Genomic DNA, 18564 nt, shown 5'->3' with positions numbered 1-18564 from the left:
ATATCCAAAGTATATTACTAGCTCATACAACTCAATATTAAGAAAACCAAAAGACCCGATTGAAAAATAGGCAGAAGACCTGAATAGACATTTCTCCAAAGTTTTTGAGTTTTAAATTTCACCTTTCACATCGCAATTCAATAATTCAATAACTGTAACTTCATCTTTTGTGAAGCAAGCAAAGTAAAGAATGTCCAGTTTTAAAAGTCAGAAGACCATACATGGAAAAACACTCGACGACTAAAGTACTATACATAAAGTACAATTACTATTATTAACTCAGCAAGCAGCTTAGAATAAGTCATTTAAATATTGTGGGCTTTCAAAAACGCTTTGAAAACGAGGTGATTAAACCATCTTCTTCAGCACTAATAATGCAAGTCCTTCTGTTTTCATGGAAATCTAGTTTCTATCTCTATCAAGTTTGGAGAGTCAGTCATTTAAAAAATTCCAAGTATTTCACATGGCATGTCTGATTTTTATTACAAATAACTACAGGCTATTCAGGAAAACAATAGGGCAACTAAAAAAAGCTTGTTAAAGTTGTGCAATTTTTAAAAGCATCTGGTCTATTCCTTTCCTCTAAGTTGCCTCCTCTGCAGAACAAATGTATGCAGACAGCCTACTCAATTTTGTGCATCAAGTCAAATTTTTGTACAAAATACAGTTTACACAGGTAGAAGTCACCAAAACAAAACAAAACAAAACAAAACATCATTACTCGGAAAATTGTGGAGAACCTTACCATATAACTCTTTGAAAGATGTTTCAATGTTTGAAAATGTGAATTGTGAAATATAATCTTTGAAAAATTCAAAAATAGCTAGACAGACCTGTGCTCTAATAGCTTACACATAATCTCAAACAACTGCATGCAATTTAACTTTTAAAATATACAGACTTCACAGAACAGGAAATTTAGTAGAATAAGTGGAATAGATTACGAGAACACCTGTGGTGAGAAAAAGACCATTCCATCCATTGTGCATTTTAAAAGAATTAATTTTACGGAAGGCAAATTAAATCTCAATAAAAAGGAAAGAAGAAAACAAAAGAGCCTCTTGAGTGATGCAGCTATGTACTAAGTGATGCTTAAGTGCCATAAACACAGCCCCTGTTATCACCTCTGGAAACTTCACTCCCATCTGCCCTTCTGTCTCTACTCTCCCACTCTGCGCATGTGGCATCATGTAACACTGCCATGAGCTGGATTTCTCACACATCCCACTGATCACTGGCTGTAGGAAGCTGTACTTGATTTTCTGAATCACTCTTCCACTGATTCTGGGTACTCACATCCTCCTCTGCCTCCTCTTCATCTTTTTTAGGGAATTACTGTGGCTCAGTTGGCAAAGAATCCACCTGCAATGCAGGAGACCTGGGTTTGATTCCTGGGTCAGGAAGATCTCCTGGAGAAGGGATAGGCTACCCACCCCAGTATTCTTGGGCTTCTCTTGTGGCTCAGCTGGTGAAGAATCCACATGCAATGCGGGAGACCTGGGTTCGATCCCTGGGTTGGGAAGATCCCTTAGAGAAGGAAAAGGCCACTCACTCCAGTATTCTGGCCTGGAGAATTCCATAGACTGTAAGGTCCATGGGGTTGCAGAGAGTCGGAGACGACTGAGCGACTTTCACTTTCACGGAATTTGTTTCCATGAAGCTTGGACATACTGACAAGCTCTCTGAGACAAAATAGACTGAACATTTGTCAACTGCTAACAAGTCCCAGGGGCTCTGTGGGGTCCTGAATATTTGTTATCCTATGGCTTCTCATGAATACTTATAAGAGCAAGATTCTAGATGAAAACACTGGGACTCTGAGAGTAGCTTCCATTCAGACAGCTGGTGGATATTCTCCCAGGTTAACTATTTTAACTTCAGAAGGCACAGCTTAAAAACCACATACTGGTTAGAACTAATTTGATTCAGGGAAAGCACTAAAAACTACACAAAGTTCACAAAAAGTGGCATTGTTTGTTGGTGCATTTGAACACAATCACACTTAAAATAATCCCTTGAAGAACGTTTTCCATTCTAGGAACAGAATATTTATGAAGATTTGTTCTTTTAATAGTATGAAAGAAAGGAGACAAAAAGACTATTTTTTTTTTTGCAAATGAAAATAATGCAACAAACTGCTCACGGGGGAACCTAGGCTTATTGCTACTTTGGTGGCTTCTGAGTTTGCCAGAGCAAATGTAACAGTTTTTCCACTTTAATTGGATTTATTTCCGAGTCCCATTTGCCATCCCTTCCTCCTCCCACCAATAAGACCAAAGGAAGCTAATTTTAGATGCATTTGTCCGGAGAAGGACAGGCTGCAGTATCTGGAGGTCTAAGGTTTGGAGTTATCTTCTGGGGTGATCGTGGTATTTGAAATTTGTAAAATTCATGCTCTCTCAGTTGCTGTAGCCATACTACTGCCTGGTGAACCAAAACTGCTCATGGGTATTATTACTTGGTAGATGCTTGGAGACAGACTGCCTGGATTTGAATCCCCACTCCACTTCTTCCTTGCTGCGACTTTGTCAAATTACATAAGTGTCCTGTGCCGGTCTTCTTGTGTATGAAATGGGGAGGGGAATAGCTCCTATCCTCCGGGACTTTGAGAGGGTTCAATGAATTAATACTGTAAAGCACCAAGAATGTCTGGCAAATAGTCTGTGCTATTTAAATTCCTGTTACACAACTAATTAAAGAATAAAAAAGTATATTGCAAAATTGCTTTCCTTATGCTATTTGGTTAACTGATTAGTCCATATTTACATGAATTAGAATTGCTAAAAATTAACTTGCAGGACCTGATTTGCTTAGCATAAAATCAGCCAGAAACCCAGAAGGAAGACTCAACAAATATCTCCATTTGTGGGAAGATGGGTTAAAAATGGTCTCCCAATATTGATGGTATTGCCCCAAATGATCGTTAAGAGGTTCTGCAGCTGTTGTGAAGACGCACACATACTGTTGCCCCAGCCTGATGAAGCAGAAAGAAGAGGAAAATGGCCTTTGCCTTAGATCCCTGCAGAGTGAGAGTCTGGACAGGATGATCGACTGCCCGGTCCCCCTGAAATTCCAACAGAAAAAGACGGGCGGATCTCTGGGCTTTTCAAAGATCTTCCCTCGTTTCAGAGAAACAAAGCAGACTGTTCTCAATTTCACAACATGATTTCTCTTGGAAGGAACAAAGGCTGGTTTAAACATCTCCTTCCAAGAAAGACCTTCTTATTTCCTCCGTCTCATTTCAAGGGGACACAGGTGGTGCTTTGTCATTCTCCAGGGACACCTTCTACGTGTCCACGGACCTCTGGACACTGCGTGTTACCATCCTGGAAGGAATGAAGCATCTGAGAACAACAGATGGTTTCCTCTGGGAAAAAGCCAAGCTTACCCAAATAGTTGTTGCTCTTGTGCATCTCGGTGATGTTGATTTTTGTGGCTCCTTGGGGAATCTCCACAACTCGGTGGTAGCCCAGGCTGGTGAGGGCATGCTTAAACACACCCGACACAACCTGGCAGCCTGTGTTATCGCCTCCGCACACCCCGCATTTGTCCACAACTTTGTCGGAGCCTAGGTAGTCATCACAGCCAATGCTCTGCAAAGAGGTGGAAAACAAGAGACTCTTGTAGCATATGTCAGGAGAGTCCCAGGGATGAAGGGCACAGGGGACCACTGAGGATCTACTGGTGGGTCTTGAACTGACAGTGTTCCTGCCCCCATCCAGCTCCTGGAGATGAGCAAGTTCCTCCTGCCTTTGACTCAAAAGAATTTTACTGAGCACCTACTCTGGGCAAAGAACTTCTTTTCTAGGTATGTGCGAAATGTACATTGTAGCGGCGAGGTGGGGGTCACAAAGAGTAAACTGAAAGTGTTCATCGCTCAGTCAATCCAACTCTTTGCGACCCCATGGACTATATCCCACCAGGCTCCTCTGTCCATGGGACTCTCCAGGCAAGAATACTGGAGTGGGTTGCCATTTCCTTCTCTAGGGGAGCTTTCCAACTCAGGGATCAAACTCGAGTCTCCTGCATTGCAGGCAAATTCTTTACAGTCTGAGCCACTGTAGTAAACAAGTAAGTAAAACAAGCACATCTGGTGGTAGTAAATGATCAAAAGTAACACAGGGAAAATGAACAAGGAGGATGTGGGGGTTGGACATTTATTTACACAGGTTAGACACTGAAGTTGTCCAGGAAACCCATCCCACATTGGAAGATTTGGGGACCAAGCACTGCACCTAAAACTGGGGTCTGTCCCCACATCTTCTGTTCTAAATGACAGACAATAGAAACACTTAGCCAAGAACCCCCAAAAGTAGTGTTCTCAGGCCCTGTTTCTTAGGAAATTAAATCAAATTGGTTAAGATCTGGATCCCCGCTGGTCTCTGAGTCTCTGAAACATGGAGCAGTAGGACTTCTGATTGGCTCTTCCAAAGCATTTTTCCCAGAGCAGAAAGGTACAGGAAAGCAAGTGACGGAAACATCAGTAAAGGGGATGATATGCATCTAAGTAACAGGATACTGTCTGTAGAGGCAGTCTCCCATCCAGGTTTAAAGGAAATCTGACCTTCTTGCATTTCCTACCGTGAAGAGTCTTCCCATTATTCATCTCAAGATCTTCTTGCTTTATCTTTCCCCTCCCTATTCATGTATCTCTTAGGGCAATTAAACCTTAGGACAGAATGGAATGATTTTCACAGAATCCTTTCCACCACTGATTCCATAGGGCTCACATTCATGTATCCTGAATTTAAAGTCAGGATGTGTGGTCTGCACAGAGAAGCTTCTGTCACAGTTCTGCAGGCAGACAGAAGTGAGCTGACTGCAGTTTGGACAATGAAATATCGGGACGACAGTATTTATTTCACCAGGTTCAGGGGATAAGAAATGATACTTGAAATTAGAATGGTACTCTACAAACTTGAGAGACATTTGCTGAATCACAGGGTTGTGATGGTTCTGGAATTCTAAGAGCAGTCATCAAACCCCACCGCAGGGGCAAAGTGGTCAGCAAACCTTTCAAAGTCCACCTTGGATTTTGTTAAACAATCTGTTCATGTGGGTCCTACAGGTCCAGTCTTATAGACAGAGGCAAGCCAAAAGGTGTTCATTCTCCCCCAGCCCAATGCCTGCTTCGTGTTTTGACTGACATCTCTCTGCAGGCACTGTACATCAGCATTATTACTTCCATATTCCTGCGTGCACATTAGTCCATCAACGATAACTGGTCTTTCTTCACAAATAGCTTCTCTGTAAAACATTATTTCTGACAATAGCAGAACATCATCTCAGTATGTTCCTACACATCCCATTAACCTTTCAAAATGCCATGTTTCCTATGTATTTCTCCTCCCTCAAATAGTTCTTGCTCTCACCCCACGCACATTGTAGCAGAAAAATAAGGAAAATGCTTTCCATGCATGGTTTCTACCCTGCACCCCTGCTCTGGGTTCTCCTTTGCTTTTAAATAAGCAAACAAACAAACAAAAACCCACAATCAGAAAAAGTTTGGGCGAGTAGATCCCACTTTGCTAAAGAAAGATGCTAACTGAATGAAGGAGATGCCTCTGATGGTCACTGATGGGGAGATGAACAGAGAAGCTGGCAGCACTCACTCACTGCCCTAGCAATATCTAACTCTCCTCCCTTCCCCCAACCGTGATCCATTCTTGCTACCCCTGGACTCAACTTCTCCCAGATGGAGCTCATTCTCTTGGGGTACTCCAGGTAAATTAAAGAATGGGTACCAAGACACAGAAGTAGGAAAAAAACACTGAGGAATCAGGAAACGTGCTCATAGACAGACATGGTTGAAGTGGAGGTTTGCTAGGAGGGATCAAAGGATGCTGGAGAATTCAGCTCAGTTTCTTAAGGATCTTTTTTGCCAGGGTGAAGAATCGGAATTTTATTCTATTGTATCAACAACTACTGGGTGTCTGAAGAAGGTGAGGGCCACCCTCAGATTTTGTTCAGACGATAACCTCGGCTGTAGCTAGGAGTGGGTCTTAGAGTGGGGAGAAGAGGCAGTCTAGTGAGTTCTTCTCTTGTCAATGGGGTGTATGGGCTATTTCAGGAAAGAACGAGAGCTTTCAAAGATGGGGGCTGACATTGCGTGACTCCTCAGCCTCCAGCCCAGTTAGAGTGGGACAAACACAAAGAAATTATACAGCCGTAGATTGCTTCAGACAACCCAGACACAGACAAAAAAGCATTCTATCTTGTAAATCAGACACGATATTAAAATGTTCTGCACAGTGCAATGGATCCCCCACCAGATTTCCTATACAGCACAGACACTCCTGATAAATCTAGATGTGGAGAGGGAGGGCTACAGCAGTTTTTCCTGGTCTGGGGGTTGCCTTCAGAGAAGCATGTGGTGGCACAAGAGATGGCAAGAACTGAAGATAACATCCTGCCTTCCCAGAACCCATCTCTGGACTGTGAGCGCCCAGGGTTTACTCCTTGAAAGAGAAGTCAGAAGAAGGGGTGTGTGTGTCTGTGTGTGTGTGAACCTTCTTTGAGGAGTGTCAGGGGGCTAACAGAGCACACTTCCAGGGTTCTAGTGGCCACCCAGGGCCTCTGAAAGACTGGATTGCCATGGAGGTGTTAAATGTCTTATATGCAGGTCACAAAACAGGAAGGACAATCCCATAACATGAACTGGGTGGAGGACATGCTTTTAAGATTTTTATTTTTAACACTGTGACCACTGGCAAATTACCTGTCTGACAATTGTCCCTTCTCCTGCATAGGGCTATGATGAGTATCTGATGATATAAAGAGAGAAAATTTGAACTTGGAGTCCAGGCAGGGCATAGCTAAGGAAGTGACCTTTGGGCTAGAATCTGAAAAGCAAGAAGGATCATTTATGGCAAGATCGAAACATGTAAACACCCATTTTATCACTGATGTTGTTGAGTGACTGCACCAGGCAGGCCATCTGGGAAATGCCAGGCTGAATCTGACACAGGTCCTGCCTATGGGAATTTGACTCTAACTGGGGGGATAAGACACACATGCAGAAAATGACATGCTAATAGGCAATGAGGAGTCCCTGCATCCTCTGTGTCATGCTGAGTCAGATCAACTCTCTTTTAGAAAGCTGATAATTACCAATGGGGCAGATAAGTCTGGAGAATGTGGCAATATCCCAGTCTGAACTAGGGAAATAGTGATGGCAAGAAGAGGATTTCAGAGATGCTTAGGAAGCAAAATGGACAGGCCTTTGTGAGGAGGAAGGGAGCTCCATTTGTCGCCCTCCTCTTCTTCTTCCCCCTCCTCCTCAGTCTTGTCATACCTAACATTTACAGTCTTTGTCATTTTCCAGGTCCTCTGAATATACAGTTTTCTCATTTACTCTTAAAAGCAATCTATACTATTGCTGAAAAACTAGGAAAATAGGACTTAAGAGACAGATTAGGTGACTGACTCAAGGCCATTCTGCTAATAAGTGGTGGGGCTGGATCTGAAGCCAGAGCCCATGCTTATAACTATTATGCAAAAACTGTCCCCCTCCAAAGGATCAGAGGTCACACTGAGGGTTCGAGCATTATTGAAGGAGTGGATGGTGGCAGTGACCCAGATGTAGAGGAGGAAGTTCAAGGCAGTGTTACTACAGCGACAGTGAGAGCTTGGTCCAGGAGTGACTCTGGTGTTCTCCTCTTTCAACATTATGGAGTATCAAACACATCATGTATCTCTCACACACAGACTATTTTAATACTATACACACAGTAAGTGAATAAATATTCTGGCCCATCTTCCTATCACATTACCTTCTTATTGTTTTAACTTTTCATTTAAGACTCACAAAAAGCTATAAAAAGAGTACAGAGCATTTCAGTGACCCCATCACCCAGCCTCCCTTGAGAACAATATCTCACATTGTCAAAACCATGTATATCATGCATATCAGTATATTAACTCAATAATAAACTTCATTTGGATTTTGGCATTTTTTAACCTGCACTTTTTTTTGGTGTATGTCTACAAAAGTTTATCACATGTCTGGACTTGTGTGCTGTGTTACTTTCTTTAAAGCATCTAGTATTCTCCTCCAAAACATGGCTGGGTAAATTGATAAGAGGAGCTGACGTCATTTACCAGGAAAAGCAGTTCGGCATGATAGAAAGAATATTGTACTGGGAATCAGGCAACCTGAAGCACAGTCCTGGCTCAGTCCCTAACTTACATGTGATGCTGGATGGGTTGCTTCTCTCTGGGCTTGGTGCTGAACATTTCTATCATCATCCAGACCTACACGGGACATTGCTCAAAAATGAATCTGAAGTGAATTCTGGTTTTGCATATCAGAAGTCTGGTCAACTGGTCTCTGATGGGCATGACTTAATAGCGCTGGTTTATGCCTCTAATGGACTTTCCTGGTGACTTAGAGATAATCTGCCTGCCAATGCAGGAGATGAGGGTCTGATCCCTGGGTTGGGAAGATCCCCTGGGGAAGGAAATGGCAACCCACTCTAGTATTCATGCCTGGGAAATCCCAAGACAGAGAAGACTGGCAGCTATAGTGCACGGGGGTCACAAAAGAGCAACTGAGCGACCGAACACAACAACACGTCTCTAAACTCTTCAGAGGCACCACCCAAGAGGCAACACTGGAGGCTGCTAGAGCTAGGTCTTGTGCTGCATCTCCAACTTAGGGGTGTGCCTCATTGGACGCGTCAATTAGCCATTCTGAGCCTCAGTTTATCTGTGACTGTGGTGGCACCTTCTAGCACAGTTGTGAAAATTGAATGAAGTAAACACAGAAGGCATTTAGCAGGATGCTGTGATAGGGTGGCTTCTCAGAAAACACTGGGTTTATCATTTTCTTTACAGACTTGGTTTTATCTGGAATCCATCCATTTTCAAGTAAATCCCATCACATATAAGTGCTCAGACTCACTCCTATTTCCATAGCACTTTCTATTACTTCTCAGTTGTAGATATTCTCTTCTTCATTTGGAGAAATTCAGAGAAGTCTGAAGAGCTAAGAAAAGGCCAAGTTCACCAAAAATGTAAGGCACCTTATGTGGTTCCTTTGCATCCTTACTGCTCCAACGGTACCAAGTGAAAATGGTCAGAACAAGCATCTGGTCTTCGGTCTATCTTTATTTCATCTCTTTCTTTTTTTCTGCTCGTCACCTACTGTCATTCAAAAGAGATATTTCTTGTTGTTACAAAGGTGATTGGACAGCCATCAGATATCCTTTTACTCTTCCAGTGATTTTTGCAACATGTTGTAGGAAAATTTTACATGTTGCAAGCCATCACAGGAGAAATTGCTCAAGAATTGCCCCCAGTTGTGTGCCAAAATTAACCTAAATGAAATTTCCTGTGGGAAATGAGCAATCTGGATGACATATTTGGTGGTGAATTTCACAGGGAGGAGGCCTCTGTATATCATGGCAGGGTAGGCTGGTGCCAGGCGTGCAGATACTGGAGCTTCGGACTCCCTAATGGGAAGCAGATGTTTCTCTGTGTGCTCAGTAAACATACCAGATAGAGTAACCTCCACCGGTTGGCCAGATGACACCAACAGGTAAAACGAAGTGCCTTAATAACCATGCTGTCACAACAGTGTGGGAGAGCAGTATTATTAAAATGACTAGTCGTTAACACCAATGTACTTATATTTATGCTGAACTAATTTGTGGAAATATATATGGATTCCAAAACTTCTATTCACAACATCCTGTTGAAAGAAATTCTTGGGCTTATGATAAATATCTCCTTTTTTTTACAGTCAGGAATGTAGATCAATACCACCTTCCTGGAAAGCTGTTTAGCAAAAAATACTGTTTGACCCAGGAATTCTTCTTCTTTTGTTTTGCTTTAAAATTTTATTTATTTATTTTTGGCTGTGCTGGTTCTTTGTTGCTTTTCTAGCTGTGGTGTGTGGGCTTCTCATTGCAGTGGCTTTTCTTTTTGCGGAGCACGGGCTCTAGGGCGCTGCAGGCTCCAGTAGCTGCGACTCCTGGGCTCCAGAGCACAGGCTCAGTAGTTGTGGCCCACAGGCTTCGTTGCTCCTCGGCCTGTAGGGTCTTCCTGGATTAGGGATCGAACTCATGTCTCCTGCATTGGCAGGTGGGATTCTTTACCACTGAGCCACCATGGAAGCCTCCAGGAATTCTTCTTCTAGGAATTTACACTAAGGAAATTATAAGAGGCCAACAATTTATGTATGAAGGATCTCATTACCATATTATTATTAATTAAAAAATGGAAACATCTTAAATGTACAACATAGGGAAATAGCTACACAATAAACAAAAATTATCTGAGAAATACTGGATGGATCTTTTCCCAGTTGTTTTCTCATTAAAATCTTCCAGTGCTTGTGCCTACATGATGGACTCTCAATACAGTTCAGTAAACGTTTCCTGGGAACCCATACTATGTGCTAATACAGGGCTAGGCAGGAGACACGAAGGTAAAACCAACCTGGTTCCTACTAAAAACTTATAGTTCAAATCAGGGGTCTGCAAACTACCGCCCACTGGCCAAATCTGGCCACCACCTGTTTTTTACAAATAAAGATTTATTGGAACACAAACATGCCCATTAGTTATTGTGGGGACTGCTTTTGTGTTACAACAGCAGGGTTGAGTGGTTGAGACAGAGATAGTGAAGTGGAGCAAGACCCTATGGTCCTTGTCCTCATGTCCTCAGCTTAACTTTCATCTATGGAAAACTTAAGCCAAAGACGAAGTTTAATCAGAGAAGTGAGAAAATGTGGAAACAAAGGAAAACAGTGAATGGGAAATAATAACTTCCTAGTTGTTTAGCATAGTAAGGACTTCTAGTTCCTTCTCAAGGGTGATAGATAATATTCTGAGCCATATCCTGTGAGCTGTCTTATAGATACTAAAACCCTCCTCAGGTGAAAGAAGCTAACTACATGATGACCAGACTGTAGCTGTGAAATAAGCTGTCACAGTTCCAAGAGCCGGCCTCAAGAAATGGAAACAAACCGACCCTGGAACTGAAGATGAACTATACTTAACCTAGATGATGCTGGTCAGACCACTGATGACCAATTTCAAGATGACTGTCAGAAATGATTGTGGTATTTCTGCATGTAGCCCCCTCCCCTCCCTCAACCTCTTGCCCACTGATTGTCAGTGTGGAGCAAACAACCTCTGGACAGGCATCTGCCCTCCCACCCCTGGCTTTCGGCATCCCAAACAAAGAAAACTCTCCTTTCCACCAACCTGGCCTCTTTAATAGCTTTTGAGCAGCAAGCAGCTGGACCCTACTTTTAGATACAATAGTATGGCCCACAAAGCCTAAAATATTTGTTTAGGAGAAGGCAAAGGCACCTCACTCCAGTACTGTTGCCTGGAGGATCCCATGGATGGAGGAGCCTGGTAAGCTGCAGTCCATGGGGTCACTAAGAGTCGGACACGACTGAGTGACTTCACTTTCACTTTTCACTTTCATGCATTGGAGAAGGAAATGGCAACCCACTCCAGTATTCTTGCCTGAAGAATCCCAGGGATGGGGGAGCCTGGTGGGCTGCCGTCTACGGGGTCACACAGAGTCGGACACGACTGAAGCGACTTAGCAGCAGCAGCAGCATATTAAAAAAAAAAAAAGCCAACCCCTGGTCTAAATCAAAAGGCAGACACGATGCCATCTTTCAATATGGTGTGTAAATGTTCAGAGGGAAGCATGCAGAGCCCTGCACAAAGACGGAAGCTGAACTTGATGGCTCCAGTCTGCCCCTGATGGCCCTCATCCTGTATCACACACCGCTCACTTGATTTGTCTCAATGTATCTCAACTGTAAGATACAAGGTCAAGAGTTACCTTCCACCTCAGTCATTTTCTTTTTCCCCCTTAAGCAGAAAACGCATACTTTTCAAACAAAACCTCATGCAGAAATAGAGAACTTTCAATACGTAAACTGAGAAAAGCAGAATTGTTCTGTTGAAGAGGGGCTGGAAGGGTTTGGAAGCCCCATGTCTTGGCATCCTGCCAGCTCTTCCTCCTTGTAGCCAGGGTTTCTCAACAGCAGCTCTAGTGCCATTTTGGCCCAAATAGTTCTTGGTTGTGGGAACTGTCTTCTGTGCTGTGGGATGGTTAGCAGCAGCCCTGGTTTCTATCTACTGGATGCCAGTAGCCACCCCCGGCCTCAGTATGACGAACAAAAATATCTGCATAGGCGTGCGAACATGGGCGCTCAGCTGTGTCCAACTCTTTACAACCCCATAGACAGTAGCCTGTCATGCTCCTCAGTCCATGGAATTTTCCAAGCAAGAATACTCCTTGTCCAGGGGATCTTCCCAACTCAGGGATTGAACCTGTGTTTCTTGCATTGGCAGGTGGGTTCTTTACCACCTGAGCTACTGGGGTAGGCATTGTCAAATGTCCCCTAGGGAACACAACCACTCCTGGTTGAGAAGCACTGCTCTAGTTTATTCCACAGTTCATGGGAGACCTAAAAGCACAGGTACCCCAGAAAAAAGCTTTAAAACAGTGGCAATTTCATAGAAGTGCAAAACAGTTATCTGTAAATGTCAGAAGCTAATGAGCAAAGAATACGTAATTATCCAGTCTTAAAAAACACTTCTCCATTGCCATCAAGCTGCCTTCTAGAGCCCTTGATGCTTGCCTTTTGGCGTAACTTCAATACGAGCACATAGGTACTGGAACGAGCACAGTGCCTGGCATACAGGAGCTGCATAGTAAGTGTCTGTTGAATGAGGGAGCAGTTTGGTTGAGGAACCAAGAGAATCAAGTTATAGGAACCAATTTGCTTCTTCAACTGAATCATCTTGAAGTTTCTTCTGGTGCTAAACTGTTTCTGGGGGAAAAAGGGGTACAGTCCTGATGTGAAAAAATCCTGCCATGACTAAAGGAGAAATTTGCTTCATGTAGACAAAATTAAATTGGAAACAAGAATCAATGGGAACCAAACTAACAATGTCATTCATTGGAAGGGAAGAAACGGCGCATGGGATAAAAGGTATTCTGGCTTCCTTAATGAAGGCAATTGTGAAACTGGCAATCTGGCTTTAATCAAGTTTTGGCTGTCCCTTTTCAGTACTTCATCTCATTTCATTAGTGAATAGCACCTTACCAAGTGACTCAACTGGAAGAAAATGTTGGCACCCTCCTAGGATAAAATTGGGTGAGCATCAACTACACCAATGTTTATAAATCTGAAGGATGGGATCCTGAGAGGGAACATTTGATATGCAGTGAGAAAATTACCAACCCTTCTCCTCCTAGGGTCATCTTTCCCTGGAGACTGGGGGTATTTCAAACTTTAAATTTCAATTCCTCACTTTCACGATCTTCCTCCCTATTGGACTGAAATGAGGGGGCATGAATGCATTATAAGGACAACTTCTCTATCATATTAACAAAAGTAAGGTGCCCATATTTTTTTTAACAGAATAGGAGAAACCTCCGAACTTTACTTTTAAAATGTAAGACTGACTGGTAACTTCTCTGTTTAAAGAGAATTCTGTTTAATAGGGAACTCTGCTCAATGTTATGTGGCAGCCTGGATGGGAGGGGAGTCACTCCACTGTGCATTTGAAACTATCACAGCATCATTAATTGGCAATACTCCAATATAAAATAAAAAGTTAAAAAAAGAATTCTGTTTAAAATATCTGGTCAGATTGTATCTTAACCCTATAGGGCTGCCAAGGGGTCAGGACCAGGAAGTTTCTTGCAGAAGGGAGCAGAGAGATGGTGTCTATACTTTAAAGGGTGACGTTCTGGAGGCCAGATCACCTGTGAGTCAGTAGTGAGTTGGGCAGATGAACTATGCTCCAGCATAGAGGTTGCTTGCACACTGGCCCAGTTCCCATGGCCTCCTGGGCACAGACAGCCCACACCCACAGGTGTAGGCCCAACCAGAAGGACTCGGGAGGATCCCAGTCCCTTCCAGGGACCAGAAGGCAATGAGGGAGGCTCATGCTTGTCCTTGTCATTTCCCATAATTCACAGTCTATCTCTAGACCTGCCTGTTTGCATTTTCCTCCACAAGATGGCACCTATAAGCCTTGGTAAAAGGGTACTCACATAAGCAGTAGTTTACGGACAAGAAACAACGGTTAAACATTAAAAGGAGTGGTAGTCCAGGAGCACAAGAAGGGTAGATTCAGAAATTCAGGGTGACTGCATATTTCTTGGCCCTTACGTGCAAGTTTCTGCCATGCTGTTAAGATGTGATGTTCACTTGTCAAAATGTTTTTGTGGAGCATTTAAAAATGTGGGTGGAAAAAAAAAATGTGGGTGGAATATTTAGGCCTTCTATTTCCAGAATGTTCAAGAAAATGCTGAAAAATCTATGTGAGTTAAACTTCCGGGGTTAATGGGATTTTTTGCTGTCTCTGGGGGATCTCTTCAGGGATGGCTGACAGGAGTGGTGGGGTAGGAGGAGATGAGAAGGAAAGACTGGCTACCAAAGCACAAGGGCTCAATCCTAAGACTCTAGACTGGGGGAAGGCACACTAACACTGTTTTCGGAAGATGCTTAGCACACACAGACAATGGATTACGGATGGAAGAGACTAGAGGTTGAGAAGCACAAAGACAACACATTAGGAGGGACACAGAGGGATGGAGGCCAGGACCAGAGAGACGGAATCAGAATGGAGGGCAAGGGCACAATGATGGAAGGCTGATGGAACAACTAATGGATTGAAGAAGGATGGTCTATGGAAGGTGAAGTAAGGAAGACTGGGCAGTCCGTGGCTTTGGAACCTTGAAGATTACTACAGAAGTTTTCCTAGAAAATCAGGTCTTTGATGGAGTCATCTTAGAGCGAGGGTCTGAGGGTACATCTTGATCCTCATTAATTCATTCATTAAATTTAGTCATACAAATTCTCTTTCTCTCTTTCACTGGAACTTTCTCTACGACACTAAACATTGTTATTTCAGCTTTTTGGATGGAAACCCTTTCAAATCTTACTTATCACTCCTCTGTTTTGATTTTCTTTTTAAAAATAAAGAACAATAAGCACTATTGGATCTTCGCTACCCTGCTGCTTCAGAAAGTGTGGTCCATGAACTAGCAGCATAGGCATCATCTGAGAGCTCCTTAGAAACCTTGGGCCCCATCACGGGCTTAATGAATTAGGGTCTAGATTTGAGTAGCATCCTTGGGTGAGTTCTGTGCCACCCAAGATCATTTCCAGGTCACTTTTTGTTTACTCCAAGTCCTTATACTTTTCTCAAGTTGCACAACAAACTCTCCCATCCAGTTAAAACAATGACAACACAACCTTATCACCTTCTTGGTTAAAAATAAAAAAAAGAAATAATGCCTTTGGAAAGTTTTTCTCTGTGATATTTTTAGCAGGGACAGGGACAGAGGAGAGACATCACATCCATAAACACAGTATCTTGAGAATCCCAGTGCTGGACAGTAGGGATGTCTCCAGGAGCCCCAGTCCCTTGCTTCACGGATGAGGAACCAAGTTTGGGGAGGAAAGTGATTTCTCCAGGGTGGCAGAGAGGACTTCCTTGCCAGAGTCTCCTTTTAATACTATGCTGTCCTCCTCCTCTTTCCAAGGCTGGGGTTCACTGTTTCCTCACTCAAATGGTCTATGCTCTTTTCTTTCTCCTTATGTCCCCATAATCACATGAAAAAGATTTTTATCTACTAGCCAGAAGAGCAACTCCTTTTGGAAAGCAAATTGTCCCTGTGAAAATATTTGGGTAAACTGTGCAGGCTGGGAGGTGGGACCTTGAGGCCTGGGTGTCAACAGGAACCAAGGCAACAAGAGAGAATGGTGAAACTAAGATAGAGCTAAACAGTAGAAGAGTCTGCTTTGCTTCCAGAGCTGGAGACAGAAGAGAGAGAGAACGACCAGGAGGAGAGAAGCTAGGAGATTGCAGAGGGTCGATGAGAAGCCCTGAGTGGTTGGGAGGACAGTTAATACTGACCTTGACTTTGAAGTTGACTTGTGATTTAAACTCTCTGTTCCCAGACTTCTTAAGTCTTCACTGAAACTCTGCATTTACATTATACCTATTCTCCTGCCTTTAATACTCCTGGTTTAGGTTCTTTAACCCCTTTTCATTTCTATAATCTGGAGTAAAAAATTCTCTTCTGTATTTCCACATCTTCAAAAGTCTTTTCTTCTAGACACATGGATGTCCACCAAAGAGCACCCGTAATGCATGCCACCCCTGTAGGTGATTTCATTTTTCTGAGCCTTAGTTTCCTTCCCTCTAAAACAGTGGCATTAAAATAGAGTTTCTCAAGTCTGCTGTGAAGTTTAAATGAGAACATGCAGATGGAGGCACCTAGTTCAGAACTGGTTTGGACTTAGGGCTAGAAAAATGTTGTTACCTCCCTTCTTGAGGCTGCACCTGCCTCCCTTCAGTGACCTGTTCCTGGGCGTGGCCAAGGGAATTCATCTTCTCACACCAGGCACATACATTCTACTCTAAGAGAGGAGGTTGGTCTGTTTGCACTGTCCACAGAAAGCTCACTTCTATTTACACATGATTCTCAAGCAGTGCTCCAAGCCAGGTTGTAACAGGAAAACTCCCGTGATCTATTTGCATTTCAATCACAGTCTGGGACAATGGTATCATGAATTCCAGAGATTTTTTTCTTACAACTTTGTTACCTATTTTTGAAAAAAAAAAAAAGTATGGGTTCATTTGTTTTGTGTTTCCTGGTTTGTCTTAGACACCAGTAATAGAAACCTTCAAAAGTTGTAAATGGATCATTTTGGACTTCCCAAGTGGCCCTAGTGGTAAAGAACGTGCCTGCCAATGCTAGAAACAAGAGATTCGGGTTTGATCCCTGGGTCAGGAAGATTCCCCCAGAGGAGGACATGGCAACCCACTCCAGTATTTTTGCCTGGAGAATCCCATGCACAGAGGAGCCTGGCAGGGTGCAGTCCATGGGGTCGCAAAAAGTTGGACACGATTGAAGCGACTGAGCACACATGCATACATGTTCAGTTTAGGAAAAGAGCAAGGGAGGCTGTGGATGGAGCTCATAGCTCGGGCATGTTGGTGCTCAGTGAAATTTTGAGTGCAAGGAACTTCTTTTCTAGGTATTACGGGCACTGTCTTAGATAGGGATTCAAGCAACTCCCAGGGATTCAGGTAGTAGGAAGCCCCACATACCTGCCTGACAGCTGTCATGGGTAGAGAAGTGGCCATGTGCTAGGCACCTAACATGTTATTCTGTTTGATTTTCTTGACTGTCCCTACTTTATCGAAGTTCACAGAAGGTAAGTAATGTGTAATACAGAGGTGGTGATGGTGGGTTTGAATGAAGGGACTTCTGGCTCTTTCTCCTTTTTGACCTGCATAGTCTCTTAACCCAGAGGAAATCTTTTTACTTTAAAAATGGAACCCGGGACTTCCCTGGTGGTTAAGTGGTTAAGAATCCACCTTGCAATGCAGGGGACACAGGTTCCATCCCTGATCAGGGAACTAAGATCCCACATGCCACAGAGCAACTACTGAGCCCATGCTCCGCAGCCAGAGAGTCCATGCACCACATTGAAAGAGTCCCCATGATGCAATGAAGTTCCCAAGTGCTGCAACTAAGACCCAAAGCAGCCCAATAACTAACTAAATATTAAAAAAAAAAAAAGAAAGAAAAACAGAGCCTGGTGAATGGCCAACCAAGGGTTATACATATTGAGGGCTAGACTATCCAAGAAATCAAATAAGGTTAATGTTTTAATAACTGAGCGACTAAGCACAGCACATTCCTTCTATGGCTAGGACTGCTCTCTGGCTTTTCCTAAGGTGCCTCCACAGAGGTGCTCTGTGCAGTCTGAGGCCTCCCCTTCCACAAGAGCTGACTGAATAGTTTCAGCACCTCCTATAGCTTCTCTTTGTTCTCCTGTTCCCCACAAAGTCCCCTGATGTCTCTCTCCTCTCACACAGCACTCATTCACCTAAGGGAAGGAACATCTCTATCACTACCCTTCCTTCCATAATAAATTCCTAAAGTCCAAGCTTATTCACTGAAATAGTCACTGATTTTCTCAGTTGTCCTGCTGGGAAAGGAAACTGTTGGTTCACCAAGCTAGGAAATATTTATGACTCAAGGAAAAATATCATTCCATGGGGGAGATCATTACACGATCCAAGAGAATGCACTTTAGGGCAAGATATCCAATCAGATAATTCCTTCTTCTAACCACAGATGCATCCAGTGTGACTATTTATTTCATTAAGAAATAAAGACATTGTGTTCCATGCATGCTCAGAAGGAAGAAATCTGGCTGAAATATTTAAACACGAAGGCTCCTTCACGCTTCTTTTGAAGGACAGCTAAGAACAGGGTTATCTGTCAAACTCAATGTGTTCCATAACAGTAATTCAGGTGGCAGCCAGATGAATAGTCCTCATGCTTGCAGAGAATGTCCCTTCTTCTGCAACTTGGAACCAGAAGGCAGGGCCATGGGAGATAGGATCCCTCCACATGGCTTCCAAGTGACTATATTAAGAATATGCAGTTGTGTACATAAATATTTAGGACATGCAAACCAGTTGGATAAACACTGATTCATCTTCTTTGGTGGAAGCTTGAAATTCTTAATTTTCACCAGTCCCTTCTTTAAAC

The 18564-nt window shown here is 43.1% G+C and overlaps 1 protein-coding gene across 4 annotated transcripts in view; it reads right to left on the bottom strand.

The window, feature by feature from the left end:
• The window catches only part of THSD4 (thrombospondin type 1 domain containing 4), a 673523-nt gene that overhangs the window by 106462 nt on the left and 548497 nt on the right, over positions 1–18564 (bottom strand). For all 4 annotated transcript variants that reach the window (XM_027553103.1, XM_027553105.1, XM_027553104.1 and 1 more), the window contains one exon: positions 3389–3593. In XM_027553103.1, coding sequence (XP_027408904.1) covers positions 3389–3593 — 205 coding nt within the window. The remainder of the gene's footprint in view (positions 1–3388; positions 3594–18564) is intronic.

Source organism: Bos indicus x Bos taurus, chromosome 10 (assembly GCF_003369695.1).
Source record: "Bos indicus x Bos taurus breed Angus x Brahman F1 hybrid chromosome 10, Bos_hybrid_MaternalHap_v2.0, whole genome shotgun sequence".
Classification (NCBI taxonomy): domain Eukaryota; kingdom Metazoa; phylum Chordata; class Mammalia; order Artiodactyla; family Bovidae; genus Bos; species Bos indicus x Bos taurus.
The sequence above is the reverse complement of the archived record's forward strand: the minus strand, read 5'-3'. Positions and strand labels throughout refer to the sequence as shown.